At 34.0% G+C, this 19023-nt stretch overlaps 1 protein-coding gene across 1 annotated transcript; it reads right to left on the bottom strand.

The window, feature by feature from the left end:
* Positions 1-270: 270 nt before the first annotated feature.
* LOC114336562 (uncharacterized) lies at positions 271-17647 on the bottom strand. The gene is made up of 2 exons (XM_028286926.2): positions 17471-17647; positions 271-1614 (listed from the first exon to the last, which is right to left on the bottom strand). Exons 1-2 carry the CDS (start codon positions 17589-17591, stop codon positions 275-277), a joined length of 1461 nt encoding a protein of 486 aa, XP_028142727.1. The 5' UTR covers positions 17592-17647; the 3' UTR covers positions 271-274.
* Positions 17648-19023: the final 1376 nt, after the last annotated feature.

The following is a 19023-nucleotide window of genomic DNA, read 5'->3' as shown; positions in this document are numbered from 1 at the left end:
TGAAAAATTACCCATGAGAGATCTTATCAAACACATCCTTTCATATGTTCCAGAAAGTAATGAAGCAGTACCGTTATTATAAGAACAGTTTAATATAATTATTACATTATGTTCTTGCGCTGTCCAATTTTTTGTGTGACGCGGTTACAGAAAAGTACAACATGTTCTATAATATGTTGGTTCATGGGTAATCTTTCATTTTTCCTACTATATATTTTCTATAAATAATTATTTTGTATAAAAGTGTATCACAAAATTGTATCACAAACAAAACTTATTTACTAAGAACTTCTTGGATTTCTACAAAAGTTTTTCCCTTCGTTTCCGGTAAATACTTAAACAATAAAAATAATGTTACAAATGTTATTAATCCATAAAGCATCAGGTTTAGATATTCTCCAGCAAGTACTTTCAATAGGGGATAACTAAAAGTAGTACCACCAGACACTACACAGAAAACAATAGTTATAATAGCGACCCCTATTGCTCTTTGTTCATTACGAAATAATTCTCCTATTAAAACCATGGGCATTGGTCCCAAAGCAATTCCATATGATATGTCGAACAAAATGATACACGCAATGGGTATTAAACGTATATCTTCTATAGATGCGACCATGTTTTCTTTTATATAAAAATAAGCACCCAACAATGTCATTGAAATGGCACATCCCAGTGTGGAAATCAAGATGAGCGGTCTTCTGTTAAACCAGTTTACAATAAATGTAGCTAGTATACACACAACAAGTTGTAGTGATCCGTGTATAATACTGAACGTGGTTCCAGATAATAGCGTACCAGCTTTGTTAAAAATTGGGACTAAATATGATGTAATGATTGGACTTCCCGATAATTGTTGTGCAGCGAATAGTAATATTCCAATTAGTAGAGCTTTCCTTGAAACACGTCGTTTAAATAAACTAAAGACTGTCGCTTTCTTATTGTCGTTACCAGTAAAGCTGAAATCCTCTATTGACTGATATTCCTTTTCAATATCACTGTAGTCTTGATATATTCTTAATTTACTTAGAGCATCTAATGCTTCTACTTTTCGTCTTCTTGAGGTTAAATACGTTGGAGATTCTATAAGAAAATAGGATAGCAATACGTGTAGAACACAGGGCAACGCGCATGTTAAACAAATCAGCGTGATATTATGAGGGCTAATTACACCGGAAATATAGCCATAAAGATATCCTGCTGGCATCGACAAACCTACTACGCAACCAATCCAAGCTCTGTTGTCTTCGTTAGAAATTTCGCCGTTGTATATTGAGACATTTATCACAACACCAGCTGAAATGAAGCCGTTTAAGAAATAAGCTACCATATAAACATACACGTGTCTTCCAAAGGCTAAGGCGGTGAAAGTCCCAACACATGATATACCAAGGCCTACCATACTCCATTTTCTACCAATTTTATCTGATATTTTTGCCATTAATAGAAAACCTATTAGTGCAGATATAGCTGAAGACAACAGCATTATAGACTCTTCAATGGGCTTTATTGGTTCTCCAAATGGGTTTATATCTGTGTTGTTGTTTTTTATTACGGGAAAAACCACCGATGGAAAAACGTTTAAACTTCCCACGCTTAAAAGCAGCAAATCCGCTAAAAATAATGAATAAGAATTTAAACAAATAATTTTACCAATACAATAAAATATACTGATGGCCAAAAAAATAAAACACATTGTATACGTTTATTTATTTGGATCAAAAGTATTTATTTGAAAGTATTTCTTTATAAATCTAAAAATATACTTTTTCCGCAAATCGCCAGGAAATTTTGACATTCCTGTCAAAATTTCTTGAAGAAAAAGTCAGGACTTCCTTACTGTAAGGAAATGTCATTTCCTTACTGTAAGGAAATGATATTTCCGTACAGTTATATAAAAACACCAGCAATTAAATTTATAAGCGTCAAGTTTGACAATTCAACCTCAATACGTTTCCATAGTAACCCAAGTAATTTTATTAGGAATTTCAAAGCACCATTTATTTGGGAATAAAATTATCGCGTTTTTTTTAAATCAATCAATATCTGTCGAATTTTAAACGATTTGCGGAAAAATAGTATGTTTACCTCGTAGGAAAAGCCACATTCCTGGACTCTGTGTTGCTAAGTCTCGGCTTGCGCCTCGACTTAGCAATCTTCACAGTCGTCCAGGAATGTTAAGCTTTTCCTACCCGGTAAACAATGTACTATTTCCGCAAATCGCCAGGAAATTTTGACATTCCTGTCAAAATTTCTTGAAGAAAAAGTCAGGACTTCCTTACTGTAAGGAAATGTCATTTCCTTACTGTAAGGAAATGATATTTCCGTACAGTTGTTAGTGTTCTACATAAATTGACAATTCAACCTCAATACGTTTCCATAGTAACCCAAGTAATTTTATTAGGAATTTCAAAGCACCATTTATTTGGGAATAAAATTATCGCGTTTTTTTTTAATCAATCAATATCTGTCGAATTTTAAACGATTTGCGGAAAAATAGTATGTTTACCTCGTAGGAAAAGCCACATTCCTGGACTCTGTGCTGCTAAGTCTCGGCTTGCGCCTCGACTTAGCAATCTTCACAGTCGTCCAGGAATGTTAAGCTTTTCCTACCCGGTAAACAATGTACTATTGTCATACAGTTATTACCTTGTTATCTTTTCTTTAAAACGCGTTGACAGTGCCTCAAATGTGTAAGCAAGTGTTGTGACACTATAATATAATAGGTATTTTGCAAAGTAAAATAGGAAAATTGCTGAATTTCTTTTAGCGCTTATTAAACAAGGCGAAAACGGCGGGTTCGAAGGGAAAAATATTCCCATGAGATTTTTATGCATAATCACATTCGTGGGACATCCCAGAATAAGGTTCAAGAAGTCGCCCAAGTTAAAAGTGGGCCAATTTTTTTTAACAATTTTTTTTAATCAAATTGCAAGAATCAATATTTTTGGCCCAAACAATTTTTTCTTTAATTTTTTGGACCATTCTGGACAAAAAAGGTCTCTTATAATTTTTCTCTAAAGTTGATGGTTTTCGACTTATAAGCAATTTAAAATTGAAAAAAACGAAAAATGGCGATTTTCAAGGCTTAACCCTCCGTTAGGCGCGTGGTCTACAATCGTAGACCACTCTCCTTTAAGTTGTCGCCAATTGCATAAAACTGCACATACGCCCCCATCCCGCTTAGTAGCTGTCACTAATACTTCCAACTTACTCTTCAGTTTGCTAAACGCCGCCGATCTGTTTGCATTATTTTTTTACCATTATTCAAAGAGCACTGGTCTACAACCGTAGACCACGCGACTAAGCGCGTTCCAGTTTTTAGTTGTATATATAAAGCTAATATGTAGCCTGCTGTGTATATAAAGCTAATAACATAAATGAAAATGTTTCAAGAAGCGACTTCATTGAAAACTTAGCATGGGAACTAATCAAACAGCAAATTGAATATGGATCAACTATGCCTTCCCTGCTAAGAGAACTTAGACGACGAGCTCGCGTACTGCTCGGAGTTCAAGAAGTCGTACCCCCTTCCCCTAATATTCCAACAAATTACGTGGAACGAAGTTGTATTTTTGCATGAATTTGCAATATGTCAACAAGAAGGGCATGCGAAAGATGTGACACATTTGCATTTAAGGATCATTTTGGGGATATTTGCACTGAATATTTGACGGACTAAAATGGTGTCACTTTGACCATTTAATAGTTTTGTTCTTTTTTTACTTTCTAGTTCTATTCTTTATTATTTATCCCTATTGGTCATTCTATAAGTTCAAAGATAAAAAATATTTTGTGTTTTTTACTAAATTGAGCTTATTTTTGTGACCATTTTCATTTACTTGCGAATAAAGACCCAAAAAATCATGACTTGGTTTTTAATTTTACCACTGTCAAAATGAGAAAAGCCAAGGAACAAAACATATCTAACATCAAAGTGCGAACATAAATAAACATGTTATTAACCACCAATTTGTTAATTTTGCCAAAATCCGGTATTATACGACAAAAAACTATTGGTCTACAATCGTAGACCACGCGCCTAAGCTTGTCAGCAATAACGACGCACCTAACGTAGGGTTAATAACTCGGTTAAAAGTTAATATTATGAAAGTCAATATATGACTAAATCAAAGTTTGAAACCCCCCCTACAAGATTCTGAAGAAATGTTTGTCATTATTTTATTATTAAGCTGTTATTTTTAAGTAATAATAATAAGCGCCATGCACGTGTGCGGGGCTGTAAATGCTGAGTGCGAGAGAGAAGCTATTCCAGCAGTCGCAGTCCAATTGTGCATCTTACTCGCACTCACATTCACAGCAGCGTCAGTACGATACAACCACTCATTGTTATTAATTAAAAATATCTGCTTAGTAGTAAATTAATGATACAGATTTCTTCAGGATCATATAACGGCGACTTTAAGCTTTGATTTAGTCACTTTCTGACTTTCAAAATAATAATTTTTGACCGAGTTATTAAGCCTTAAAAGTGGCCATTTTCGCGTTTTTCAAATTTTAACTTGCTTATAACTCGAAAAAGATCAACTTTAGAGAAAAATTATAAGAGACCTTTTTTGTCCAGAATGATCCAAAAAACCTAAAAAAAATTAGTTCGGGCCAAAATATTGATTTTTGCAATTTGATTAAAAAAAATTGTTAAAAAAAATTGGCCCACTTTTCTCGTGGGCGACTTCTTGAACCTTATTCTGGGATGTCTCACGCATGTGATTATGCAAAAATATCTCGCAAAAATATTTTTCCCAACGAACCCGCCGTTTCCGCCTTGTCTATATAGTTTATGAAAACAATGAGTTTTGACATTTTTTTAAACATGTGAACGATTACCATTAACATCGTCTAATACTTAATATGCATCTGTAGATCTAATGTGATATTTTTGTCACAGCTCGTTATTTTAAAAATGTCGTCTATAGATGTCGTGTCACATTACACCAATGGAAATTAGACGTCTATAGACGTTCTGTTCGCCAACGTGTTAAATGAGTTTTTTCTTTTTTTAGGAAAAACCAAAAGATAGTAAAGTTTATTTCTACATAGGTATTTAACTTTTAGTAGGGGAGAAAAGTATGCTAAAGTTGCATTTACTCGAGCGTTATGGGGACTTATTGGGTTGTGAAGATTGTGTTCTAAAACCAAAAAAAGTTAAGTTTTACATTTTAGTGGGGACTTTACATTTTTTACTTTAATTTTCCGTTTCCAACCATCGTTTTTTCCGATTTTAGCGCCATCTATCCGTAATTCGAAAAATATCTCGAATAAATTTACTCATATTTACGTAAGGAATCCAAATCTGCAATAAAAAATTTAAGCTCTTATTTAAGATTTTCATACCCCCGACCCCACCTCCGTGAGGGTCATGTTGGTGTCATTCGGTAGATTTTTCAAAAATATTGGAGACGTGTATTTTTCAGTTTTACGATCTGATGTTCATTTCGCGAAATATCGCGGGGATCCTATTTAAAATTTTAAATTTACCCCCGCCCCTCTTCATGGGGGTTTGTGTTTGGTATCATTGGATAGATTTTTGAAAAATATTTCACCTATTTTTTGTTCATTTGGCGAAATATTCGCTTTTTTGTGAAAATTTGTGACTCGCCCATTTCCTTATGCCCCGTTTAAATCGTCAGACGTTTTAAATATACACTGTTCTGCATGTACTTAACTTCTTCTTCTTCTTGTGCCACTCCTATCGGAGATTGGAAATCATCAAGGCTACCCTGACTTTGTTTACAGCTGACCTAAAAAGTTCATTAGTGGTGCAGCCAAACCACTCTCTCAAATTCCGCAACCATGACATTCTTCTACGGCCTGGATTCCGTTTTCCTTCTATTTTTCCTTGCATTATATTTTGAAGTAATGCGTATTTGTGACCTCTCATCCGGTGACCCAGATACTTGAGTTTTCTTCGTTTTATCGTTAACAAAATTTCTGGGTCTCTTCCTATCCTTCGTATTACTTCAAGATTTGTGATTCTTTCAACCCAACTTATCTTCAGCATTCGACGGTAGCACCACATCTCGAACCTTTCAATATTTTTTATGCTGTTCTGTTTGAGAGTCCAGGCCTCTACACCGTATCATAGCGTGTTAAATAAGTATCCTCTTAGCATTCTTAATCGTAGAGGGATGCTTATATCTCTGTTGCAGAATAATTTTCTCATCCCTGGCAATTTCGATACGTATTTTTATTTCATTGTTTTTGTCTCCAGTTTCGTTTATTAAAGTTCCCAAGTATTTGTAACTTGATACTTTTTCAATTTGAATGCCGTTTATACTAATATGTGCTCATTGTGTCATGATTTTACTGAAGACCATATACTTGGTTTTTTTGATATTATTGTTTATGCCATAATTGTTGCAAGCAATATTTATGTTTGTAAGTAATCGTTGTAATTCTTCTACTGTTCTTGCAACTAGTACAGTGTCGTCTGCGTATCGAATAATATTTACAACCTCTCCATTGATTACGATTCCTTCATTTGCTTGCAAAAGGGCTTCCTGACAGATGCTTTCACTATATACATTAAATAGCAGTGGTGACAAAATGCATCCCTGTCTTACTCCTTTACGTATTTCTATTGCTTTTGATATCTCATTTTCTATTTCGATGTTAGCTTTCTGATTCCAATATAAGTTGAGATTTATTCGCAGATTTTATTATCTATGTTTTTCTTTCAAGAATGTCTCTTAGCCTATCGTGGCGTACTCTGTCAAACGCTTTTTCAAAATCGATAAAACATGCATGTAATTCTTGATTAACGTCTAGGCATCTTTGTGTAAGAACATTCAAACCGAAGAGAGCTTCTCGAGTACCTAGTCCTTTTCTGAACCCCATCTGTGTATTACTAATATCTGACTCGATCTTTTGATAAACTCGATTGTGGATGATTTTTAGAAATATCTTTAGTAGATGGCTCATTAAAGATATTGTTCGATGTTCTGAACATTCTTTTGCATTGGATTTCTTTGGCAGTGTAATGAATATGAAGAGCAGCCACTCTTGAGTTATAATACCAGTATTGTATACTGTGATAAATAAGTGCAATATTATACCTATTGATTCATCATACAAGAGCTGTAGTAATTCAGTAGGAACCTCATCGGGTCCATTTGCCTTTCCAGTTTTGGAATTTCTAAGTGCCATTTCTACTTCACATTTTAGGATTTCAGGTCCCGTTTCACCATTTACCTGGACAATGTTATTTCTGTTGTCCTCAAACAATTCTCTTATGTATTCACTCCATCTATTAATTTTTTCTGTTAAGTCTATAATAATATTTCCGTCTTTGTCCTTATGCAAACTTATTTGATGTCTTCTTTGGGTTCCTGTAAGTTCTTTTACTTTTTTATGTATATTGAATATGTCATACTTTCTTTCACAGTCTTCAATTTCTACAAATTGTTCTTTAATCCATGATTGTTTGGCCTTCTTTATTATTTGCTTTATGTTCTTATCAACCTCTCTGTATTTTTCTGAATTATTCTTCAATTTACGTCTTTCATCCATTAGTTCTAGTATGTCATCCACACCTTATGTTTCTTTGTAGATTTGGTTAGGTGTTTATTTCCCGTAGTTCTTATTATAATGTTTATATACTTCAGTTTTTCATCTATGTTGTCTGTTCTGCGGATTTGGTTTTCTGCTACACTGAGGCTGGTGTTGATTTCTTCTCGCACTGTTTGTCGTCGGTGTTCACTTTTAAGCTGGCTTAAGTCTAACGCTGGGATGCTGGTTTTTCTCATTTTCTTTGGTCTAGCTTCTAACACAGACACTACTGGATTATGATCCGAACCTATATCAGTTTCAGGGTAAGTTTTAGTAGATTTCACGGCATTACGGTATCTTTTTGTCACCATTATGTAATCTATTTGGTTTCTGATTACTTTTTCTTGTGTGTGTTGAGGTGACGTCCACGTATACATTCGCCTTGGGGGTAATTTAAATAATGTATTAGTTATTATTATATCTTCGCTTTGACAAAACTAAACTAAACCCTTTCATTTCTATTACCTAAGCCGTATTCACCAACAGTTTCTCCAACTTTACCCTGACCTACCTTAGCTTAATCTGACGATATAGAGTTTTTAAGGATAGATTTTTTGCGGGCCCCCCTTAATGAACTCCCCTATATTATTTACTGGGTACAATGTTTCTCCCCATGTGATTTTCTGACACGCCCGAGTAACTGCAAAAATCCCCGCTTGGGCTCCAAGTCCCCTACCATTTAGTTTATTTGTAATTTTTAGTCATTTTGAAATGCTTTCGATTTACCCAAAACATTTAAAATGACAAGAGTCCGCTGTCGTCCGCTAATCCATCAACGGTGTTAAAAGTTTGGAGGTGTTGGTCCAATGATGAGACCTATCGGCGTAGAGGAGGATCTGGACGTCCCAGAATATTGCAAGGCCGTGATTTGTGCCATCTGAGTTTATTGCTCTTGGAAATAAACGGGACAGTGTACATTACTGTACATCAAGAAAGAGATGATTTAGGGACGTTGGACGTTAAACGCTAGGGTTAACGTCCGAATCTGCGACCTACGTAGGCTATTACAAATTTTCGGTTATGCAGGTTAGATATCCGCAAGTTCATGCAGCTTTATTATTTTATACGACTTGGAGCCCATTGTAGCTCTTGTAGCCGTTTTGAACATAAAGCTTACATTGAGTTGTTGCTGCTAAAATTTATTTACCTCAAAAAAAAAATAAAATTTTAACTAAATCGATGTGCTGTAATTGAATACGGATAAACTAAAACAGCAAACTGCTGCTAACAACATCTACATAAATTGACTCCCCTATTATGGACTTTTCTAAACTTGCATGAATCACCTAGTATATTTAAATTTATGTTAAAAAGTGCAGATGCATGAATATGAATATAGGGTGTCCCAAAAGTAGCCAGATATTTTTCAAAAAATCAATCGAATAACACAAAATACGACACCCCCACTGCACACCCTGTATGTGGGATGGGGGGAAACATTAAAATCTTAAATAGAAACCCATATTTTTATTGGAGATTCGGATTAATTACGCAAAAATAAGTAACTTTTATTCGAGACATTGTTTCGAATTGTGAATAGATGGCGTTATCATCGGAAAAACTATTTATCCTGATACCCTAGGTAAATTATAGAAGTGATCTAATATCTCGAGAAATACACTTCCAAGTGAAAACCAAAAAACACGTGTTTAATATTTTTCAAAAACCTTTCGAATAACACTAAACACGATTCCCTCCATGGAGGTGGGGTGGGGATAACCTTAAAATCTTAAAAAGGAACCCCCTTTCTTTGCAGATTTAAATACCTCATAAAACAGTATTTGACACATTTTTTAGATTTGTTGATAGATGGCGCTAATAAATCGTATTTTTCTAATTACACCGCCATCTATAAACAATTCAAAAAAAATCTTGAATAAATATTCATTATTTTTTTGATGGGGAATCCAAATCTGCAATAAAACACGGGGGTTCCTGTATAAGATTTTAAAGTTACCCCCACCCCACCTCCATAGTATGGAGTGGGGGGTTGAATTTAATGATATTCGATAGGGTTCTGAAAAATATTAAATACGCATTTTGTGGTTTTTCATTTGGAAATGTATTTCTCGAGATATTAGACCGTTTCTATAATTTACTTAGTGTATCAGGACTAATCGTTTTTTTCGATTATAGCGTCATCTATCCACAATTCAAAAAAGTGTCTCAAATAAAAGTTACTTAATTTTACGTAAGAAATCCAAGCCTGCAATAAAAAATCGGGATTCCTATTTAAGATTTTAAAGTTACCCCATCCCCTGTAGGGGGTGGAGTGGGGAGCATGTTTGATATCATTCGATAGATTTGTGAGAAATATTGAACACAGTTTTTCGATCAGATGTTCGTTTCACGAAATATTCGACCCTTTGGAAAGGACAGAATTAATTTGTCGAAGAAAGCAGGGCAAAAATAAAGCTCAATATCTGGGCCGCCACCAAGAAATATCTTGATAGCCAAGGAAGTTCTTGGTGAAATAAATATTAGTAAATATATATCGTTCCAAGACGAAGGACTCCATGGTTTTGTAGAGAATTGAAGGAAAAGAGTAAAGAAAATATCTACTAAAACAACAAAATCGAAGTAAGAATAGATGTACTACAAATCGCCGCCGGTACGGAATAAGAATAACGTAACTGCAAAAAGCCAAATTTCTGAGGAGGGCAAACAAACGATTTTTAAATATTTAGCATAGGGATTAAATGAGGAGTACTTGTTAAACACCAAACATTCATTATTCATATCTGATATTTAAGAATATATTTTTGTCACCCCGTATATCACATCAACCAATTTGTTATTGTATAATTACATATGCGGGTCTTTAATTTAGTTTACGAATTGCAATTTATAAACAATAATTCGGGCAATTGCATATTTAATTTGATGATCGAATATATTTCTTTGTTCTCAATATTTTGTAAACATACTCAGCACGTGGCCTGACACCAATACTGGTGCCACCGCTGAGAAAGAATACACATTTTAGAATCATTCTCAAGAATCACTTCAACTAGGCCAGAGGTGCCTTTAACTTCATTCACTAAAATCAATCTTCTTCTTCTTCGGGTGCTATGTCCGTTTATCGAACGTTCGCGATCATGTTGGCTATCAGAACTTTATTCGCAGCAGATCTGAAGAGCGATTCCAAAGTGTGACCAAACCATTGCCTCAAATTTCTTAACCAAGATGTTCTTCTTCTTCCTCGACTTCTTCTGCCCAATATTTTACCCTGCATAATTAGATGTAGAATGCTATATTTTTCCAGATGTCTACAAACATGCGCAAAATACTCGAGATTTCTAGACTTTATCATTTTTACCAGTTCTCTGCCTTTCTTCATCCTGCTCAGAATAATATCATTACGCACCCTGTCCATCCAGCTTACTCTCAGCATTCTTCGATAGCACCATAATTCAAAGGATTCAACCAGCTTAAGCATTCTTCCTGTTAAGGTCCATGACCCAACTCCGTAGAGAAGAACGGAAAACACGTAACACTTTAAAATTCTTGTCCTAAGACTAAAATTTATGTCATGACCGCATAGAATTTTCTTGTAACGGAAAAATGCTGATTTGGCTTGAACAATTCTGCAACGTATTTCGGTGAATGGATCCCAATTATCAGTGATTCTGCTTCCCAAGTATGTTATAGCTTCAACTCTCTTAAGTTGTACATCATTAACGTGAATTGCAACATCGATGACATTATGCTTACTGACGACCATATATTTTATTTTTTGATGTTAAGGTGGAGACCATCATTACTGAACTGTGCTACCACAGAATCCAATAGATATTTTAATTCGGTATCACTACTGGCAATCAGTACAGTGTCGTCTGCATATCGGAGATTATTTATCAGTTTCCCGTTTATCACAACTCCACCTTGTGTAGTACTGAGTGCCTCTTCAAACATCTTTTCTGAATAAATGTTAAAAATTAATGGTCAAAGAATACATCCCTGTCTTACCCCACGTTGAATTGGAATCTCTTCTGTGTGATCACCGTCTACTCTAACTGTGGCTTTTTGATTCCAGTACAAGTTAGCAATGATTTTTAGATCTTTATCGTCAATATTAGTTGACCTTAGAACATCTATCTTAGTATGTGATACTGTCAAATGCTTTTTCGAAATCAAGAAAACACAGGTACACATCAGCATTTACATCTCTACTCCTTTATACTAATACCTGCAACTCAAACAGGGCCTCTCGTGTACCTAGTCCATTTCTAAAGCCAAATTGAGTTTCGCCTAAATGTTCTTCGATTCTTTTATATATTCTCGCATGGATCACACGCAGAAAGACCTTAAGTACGTGGCTCATTAGGCTAATGGTTCGATGATCATGACATTCTTTTGCCTTCGCTTTCTTGGGAATTGGTATAAAAGTAGATTTCAGCCAATCATGTGGTAAGTAACCATGATTATATATAGCATTATACAAGTCAACCAATACTTTACTTCCGCAATCTCCTAGTAGTTTTAGAACCTCTGTGAGTATTTCATCAGGGCCCATGGCCTTCTTTGATTTTGACAAGCGTATAGCATCTTCCACTTCGCTTTTAGTTATAGGTGGTCCACTATTCGCGTCCGTTATGTTATGTTGTGTTGGTCGATCATCCTGAAAAAGATCCTCAATATATTTCCTCCATCGGTGCAGTTTTTGTTTGGTGTCAAACAATAGATTTCCATTTGAATCAGCTATCGCACGACTACTTATATTTCCACATTTTGCTAATTCTTTTACCTTCTTATGCATGTTGAAAGAATCATATTTTCTTTCATACTCCTCGATTTCGCTACATTCTTGGGAGAACCATTGCGCTTTAGCACTCCTTATTTTCCTTCTTATTTCAGTGTACAATAACTTATATTGGTCTTCATTGCGATTTCTGTGTAGTCTTCTTCTTTCCATCAAATCGAGAATTTCCTGCATCATCCATCTTTGTTTTGGTTCAGCTTTCACCGTCTCGAATTTCCATTTTATATGATTCTAAAATCAATAGGTAGCATCAAATAGAGTCTTTAACTAATTCGCGTACAAGTAACATACCAGTACATCAAACGGTCTCTCGGGGTTGTAGGTTATACTATGTCTGGTGTCAGTCGATATCAATAAAATTGCTATTGGTGTTTCAATAAACTGAAGATCGTCCTCACTAAGCCCGAAGATTAAACAGTAATCGGCCAGGAGCGTCGGTATGATGGCGTTTATTCCTACAATGATGGCTTTGATTATTATCCCTGTTGGTTCGAATTTCATTATCTAAATTTAATCCCCTCATTTGCAATATTCTTTTACCGTAGCGTCACCCTTCATCTAAATTTTTTTAAATATTTAAAATAGGTAACGATTAAAAATAAGTCCGGCGCATCGCTATGGCGTTTATTCTTACAATGACAGCTTTTAGCTTCATCCCTATTGGTTCGAATTTCATGTCTTAATTTAATTCCCTTATTTTCCACCCTACCTACAGTTGCGTCATTCTTTTTCTAAAAATTTTTCTGTACAAAAAAACTATTTTTAAATATTTAGTAGGCCGTGTATTCTAACAGCCATGGCTTTTATTTTCATCACTATTGATCCGAATTTCATTACCTTAATTTAGTCCCCCCGTTTTCAACCCTATTTACAGTTGCGTCATTATTAATCTGAAATAAGGTCTAAAATGGTGCGTATTTCAACACCGACGAAACTACACTGTAGTGGCTTAGCACTAGCGTTACCAGGTGTCCCGACTTGCGCGGGACGTCCCGATTTTCAAGGGTCTGGGGGCGCGTACCGATTTGTACCTGATCGGGACACTAAATGTCCCGATAAAGTTTACCAACAAAAATCAATTTCAGCATGATTTGTAGTGAATTTTATAACTATGTTATAAAAAACAAGGCACTCCAAAAAGGCAAAATGGAATGAAAAATATAATTTTAATAAAAAATATATAATTTACTTAATCTACGATTTTGTTTTGTAATTTCGTCTGATTATTATGGTTATGTAGGATTAAATACAGACTATAGAAACACCACGTAGTCTAGTAAATTAACGCGAAATACGGTGTAATTTTCAGGATCAACTCCGAATTGCATGAAAATTTGTATTTAGGTTCTACTTACCCTCCACTTCAAAGTTGAACTTGTGCCGTTGGTTGCTTTTACTCGGGGGGTGACAGTCACCCCTTCTCGGGGGTGAAAAAACGCGCGTTTAAAATAAGTCCGGACATGGATAAATTCTAAGCAACTTTAGTTCTATAAAAATTTTTAATTAGTTAATACTTTTCGAGTTATTTGCAATTGAAAATGTTTATTTTTCGACAAAAAATCACGTTTTCAGGCGGTTTTTCACAAACAACTCAAAAAGTAAGTATTTGATCGAAAAAAATATTCTTAGCAAAAATGTAGCATATAAAAAAATGAAAAAAAAAATATTATGAATTCGTAAAGTCTATAGACCCAGCAAAACCATAGTTGAAGCTCATGAAAAATACGTTCTTATTCGTCAAAATCCAAAACAAATATTTCAATGTGAAATAATCAAAACATGAAGCACTTTTCGGAAAAACCCCATTAGAACTTTTGTTTAAGTGTTTAGTAAAGCTTTATTTTATGTTTTTAAAAAGTTTCTAGCATCAAAACTAAGCGAGTTATGCTCAAAATCAAGTTGACCCCTTTTTTGGTAAAGAAAATCGTAAAGATCTCCCAGTATTTGCCAAAGCAGCACCCCAAATGAAATTAATCGTTACCGCTTTACAAACAATTTAGTTTAATTATGTATTTTTTATATGATCTGTAAGTTTCACCGGTTTGAAGGGCTTATTTTTGAAATAGTCATAGTTGAAAGGGCCTGAACGAGTCACTAATCACGAGTGTATGCAAAAGATGAACAGCCATATCTTATCCAATTTTTGTCTTACAGAAAAACAAATTGAAACTATCATATAAAAGCAAAACATACATTTTTTACTCGAGATTTTTCGTATCACTAATACTTTTTTAGTTATTTATACATTTATTACATTTATATATAAAGTAAACGGTAAGTAGAACCTAAAACCAGATTTTCATGCAATTCGGAGTTGACTCTGAAAATTACACTCCAAAACGGGCGTTTACTGGGCTATTGTTGTTTATTTGTCCCGATCTACAACCCTGATTTGTTTTACCTTATGTACCGATTTAAAACAAATCGGACCTGGCAACACTACTTAGCACACATAGTTACAGTCCCGTCGCTTTTGTATCATCTGTATACAGTATTTTAGAAATTAGTTATAGACCGGGCAGTATCGTCGCCCCCGCTAGCGAAATTATTCCGATTCGATTTTTTTGCACAAACTTACTCAAAAAGAGGTCCTTATAACATATCCACAGGGTGCCGGCCGGTGCCGTGGTCAAAAAATTGTTTAAAGAATTTTTTTAAACAAATTCAGAAAAATAATTTTTTCATTTCGAACAAACTTTTTTTGATTAATTGGCTTATTCTGAGCAAAAAAGGTTTCTTGTCATTTTTTCTAAAATTGATTGTTGTCGAGTTATATGCGATTAAAAATTTGAAAAATGCGAAAATGGCCATTTTTAAGGCTTAATAACTCGAGTAAACATTATTATTATGAAATTCAAAAAGTTATCAAATCAAGCTTCAAACCCCTTCTTCAAGGTCCTGAAGAGATCTTTGTGATTATTTTATTACAAAGCTGTTATTTTTCATTATTAACAATTAGCGCTATAGTCCAGGATGTATCCGCCGCCCCCGTAAGTGAAATTATTCCGATTTCATTTTTTTGCAGAGACTCACTCAAAACGAGGTCCTTATAACATATCCATAGGGTGCCTGGCGGTGCCGTGGTCGAAAAATTGTTTAAACAATTTTTTTTTAAACAAATTCACAAAAATATTTTTTTATTGCAAACGATTTTTTTTTAGATAATTTGGGTTATTCTGAGCAAAAAAGGTCTCTTGTGATTTTTCTCTAAAATTGATTTTTGTCAAGCTATATGGCCATTTTCGCATTTTTCAAATTATAAATCGCGTATAATTCGACAACAATCAATTAAAAAAAAATCACAAGAGACATTTTTTGCTCAGAATATCTCAAATTATCTAAAAAAAATGAAAAATTATTTTTGTGAACTTGTTTAAAAAAAATTGTTTAAACAATTTTTCGACCACGTCACCGCCCGGCACCCTGTGTATATGTTACAAGGACCTCGTTTTGAGTAAGTTTCTGCAAAAATATGGAATCGGAATAATTTCACTAACGGAGGGGGGGACGATACTATAGTGCTAATTGTTAATAATTAAAAATAACAGCTTTATAATAAAACAATGATAAAAATATCTTAAATACCTTGAAGAAGGGATTTTATTCTTGATTTGTTGACTTTTTGATTTCACAATAATAATGTTTAATCGAGTTATTAAGCCTTGAAAATTGCTATTTTCGCATTTTTCAAATTTTTAATCGCATATAACTCTACACCAATCAATTTAAAAAAAATGACAAGAGTCCTTTTTTGCTCAAAATAAGCCAATTTATCTAAAAAAATTTTTGTTTTTGTGTAATGAAAAAATTATTTTTGTGAATTTGTTTAAAAAAAATTGTTTAGACAATTTTTCGACCACAGCACCGCCCGGCACCCTGTGGATATGTTATAAGGACCTCTTTTTGAGTAAGTTTGTGCAAAAAAATCGAATCGGAATAATTTCGCTAGCGGGGGCGACGATACTGCCCGGTCTATTACGCAATAAACAGGAATTGACAAAATTTGCAGTTACGTCATTTCCGGACCGACGAAATATACATAAAACAACCTATAGTCAGAGACAGCGGAATAAGGCAGGAGACTCGTTGAGCACTATGCTCTTCAAGTTAATAATGGGTAAAATCATTAAAAGAGTCCACGAAAAAGAGAATAGCAAAAAAAAAATACTCTGCTCAGCAGACGACGCAATATTGATAATCCAGGATGAAGAAAGTGTGCAAAGGTTAGTCCAGAAATTTAATATATATGTATGTATATAAGGGCAAAAGAATTTAATATGGCATTCTCATCTCAAAAAACTAAAATAACAGTAATCTGCAAAGAACCAATCAGATGAAAAATTAGAAATTGATGGCCAGTATTGAAAAACAATGGAAATAGATTACCTTGTAATTACACTGTCCAGCAATGGAGACCTGGACAAAGAAGTGAGAAATCAAGTACAAGAAGCAAATAGAATGGCAGGATGCCTTAATAAAACTATATGGCGAAACCGACATATTAACACTGAGATGAATTCAAAAATTTATAAAGCCAGTCTAAGACCAATAATGACATATGCACCAGATTTGTTTCTGGTGCATATCCCACCCAACACAGCCACAACACAAAGAGTATTAGAAATGGCTCAGATGGGAATACTGAGAGTAATTACAGGATATACGTTGAGAGATCGAAAGGGCAGTGATGACATTAGAAGCAAAAATATAACGTATAGTGTATAAACGAATGGACACTAAATGGGAAATATGAATGGAATAATCACATAAGCAGAATGGGGAAGACCTGTGTTGTGGAAATAGGAAGAGATATATCACCAATCGATAGAAGTCTCGGCCGACTGCGCAAAAGATGGAGTGACAACATTCAATGCAGGTATCAGTCCGCTAATGAACAAGCAATTGCTTGTTCATTGAATAAACAAAAGAGGAAAAAAGAAGAAGACATATACATAAATGAATCTAACAACCAATATATTGAAGTTGTTTGATCGTAAATACTGCTCTGACAAACATAAGGAATTTTTATTGCTATGGAATGTGTACAAATTTATGAGCGAAAAATTGTATTTACAGTTGTTATTATATTTAATTTTACGGTAATAATAAAAGTAAAACATGTGATATAAAATCAGTTACCTGTAAATGCTGAAACGTAAAATATCCATGATGATTTCTGACTTTCTTTTGATACGGAATTAGATTCCATATTGGGCATCACGTCGTCGTGTAGTAAGGATATTTGGTCATTTTCAGTCATTATTATATATATACACCTTGTAGATTGTCGGTACGTGTATTGCCACTGTTAATGTATTAAAATGTCTTAAAATGAATTAGTTATAGTTGACAGTAAGTTAAGGATCAACAGTTTTGATAATGTATTTAACATGATTTTTATATTATTGAACGCATTTAGATATCAATTAATATTCCAATATCAAATATCGATAAAATGTACCACTTGTGTAAACTAATTTATACTATTATCCTTGAATTACATCCGCACTTTTTTTTTCAATAAATTGAATAATATACAAAGTTAAATTGGCATTATGATAAAAAAAATCAGGCTAAATAATATTAAGAATAAAACAATATAATAATATTCATTGCTTTCACTCAGGTCGGATTTAAAGAGGCAGCTTGGTAGCTGCCCGGGGCCCCCACAATGCCCCAGTACTTTTTTAAAAATATTATAGCCTTATTCTTTAACAATATCGCTGTAATAATATTGTTGCTATACAGGTAAATTGTCATTGTATACCGGGTGTAATAATCAACTGTGTTTTTTTCTCAAAGTTCGTCACATCCTGTGGAATATTCAAGCACATACACAATATTGAAATTAAAACTCAACTATAGCCTCGGGTTCTCTAAACATTCTGCTTTTTTATTCATTTGCTTATGTTGTATATTAAAAAGGTTAGGTAGTTTAACAACTAGCCATGTTTTTCATCAATACAGGGTGATTTTAAAAAAGTATGACAAACTTTAAGGCGTAATTCTGCATGAAAAAAATAATGAAAGTTTGCTTTATAAACCTATGTTCGCAAATGCTTCATTTCCGAGATACGTGGTAATATGTTTGGACATGAGTTTGGTCCTTTTTAAAGACTGAGTAAGAAGAATATGCTGCTTTAGCGGCCTGGTCTGCTTTTTCATTTTTCAATATACCAACAGGGGATGGAGTCCAGATCATTGTGGCTCTTATGGTATTAGTATATAGTTGGTTGCAGAGGTTGTGTATTTCCTGGACTAAGATGCATCTTATGGAATGAATAGAGGAAAGAAAATCTGAGAATAGGAATATGGCGATTTTCTTGCTTTCATTTGAAGTACGGTGAAGTGAAGTCTGTAGTGCCTGAATAATTGCATATAATTCTGCGAGAAAATCTATTACCAACTCATCAATCTTTATATTATGGGCACCTATATTTTATATCGTGACATTTTTTTGTTTGCATTTTTATTTCTCATTCTCATGATATGACAGAATTATAATATAATATTCCGAATAAGATTCCAGGCGGCTGTATATAATTCCTGATAAACTCTTGTAGACGACATTTAAAACTGTTATGCCCTTATAATTTTTACTTTCAATTCAGATTTATAATTTTATTTATTTTCAATTATTATTATTTTATATTTTTTCAATTATTTTATAATCAGATTCTTACTTTCCAATC

This window comes from Diabrotica virgifera, chromosome 2, assembly GCF_917563875.1.
Source record: "Diabrotica virgifera virgifera chromosome 2, PGI_DIABVI_V3a".
NCBI lineage: Eukaryota > Metazoa > Arthropoda > Insecta > Coleoptera > Chrysomelidae > Diabrotica > Diabrotica virgifera.
Note: the sequence above shows the minus strand (reverse complement) of the source record. Positions and strands in the feature narration are given on the sequence as shown.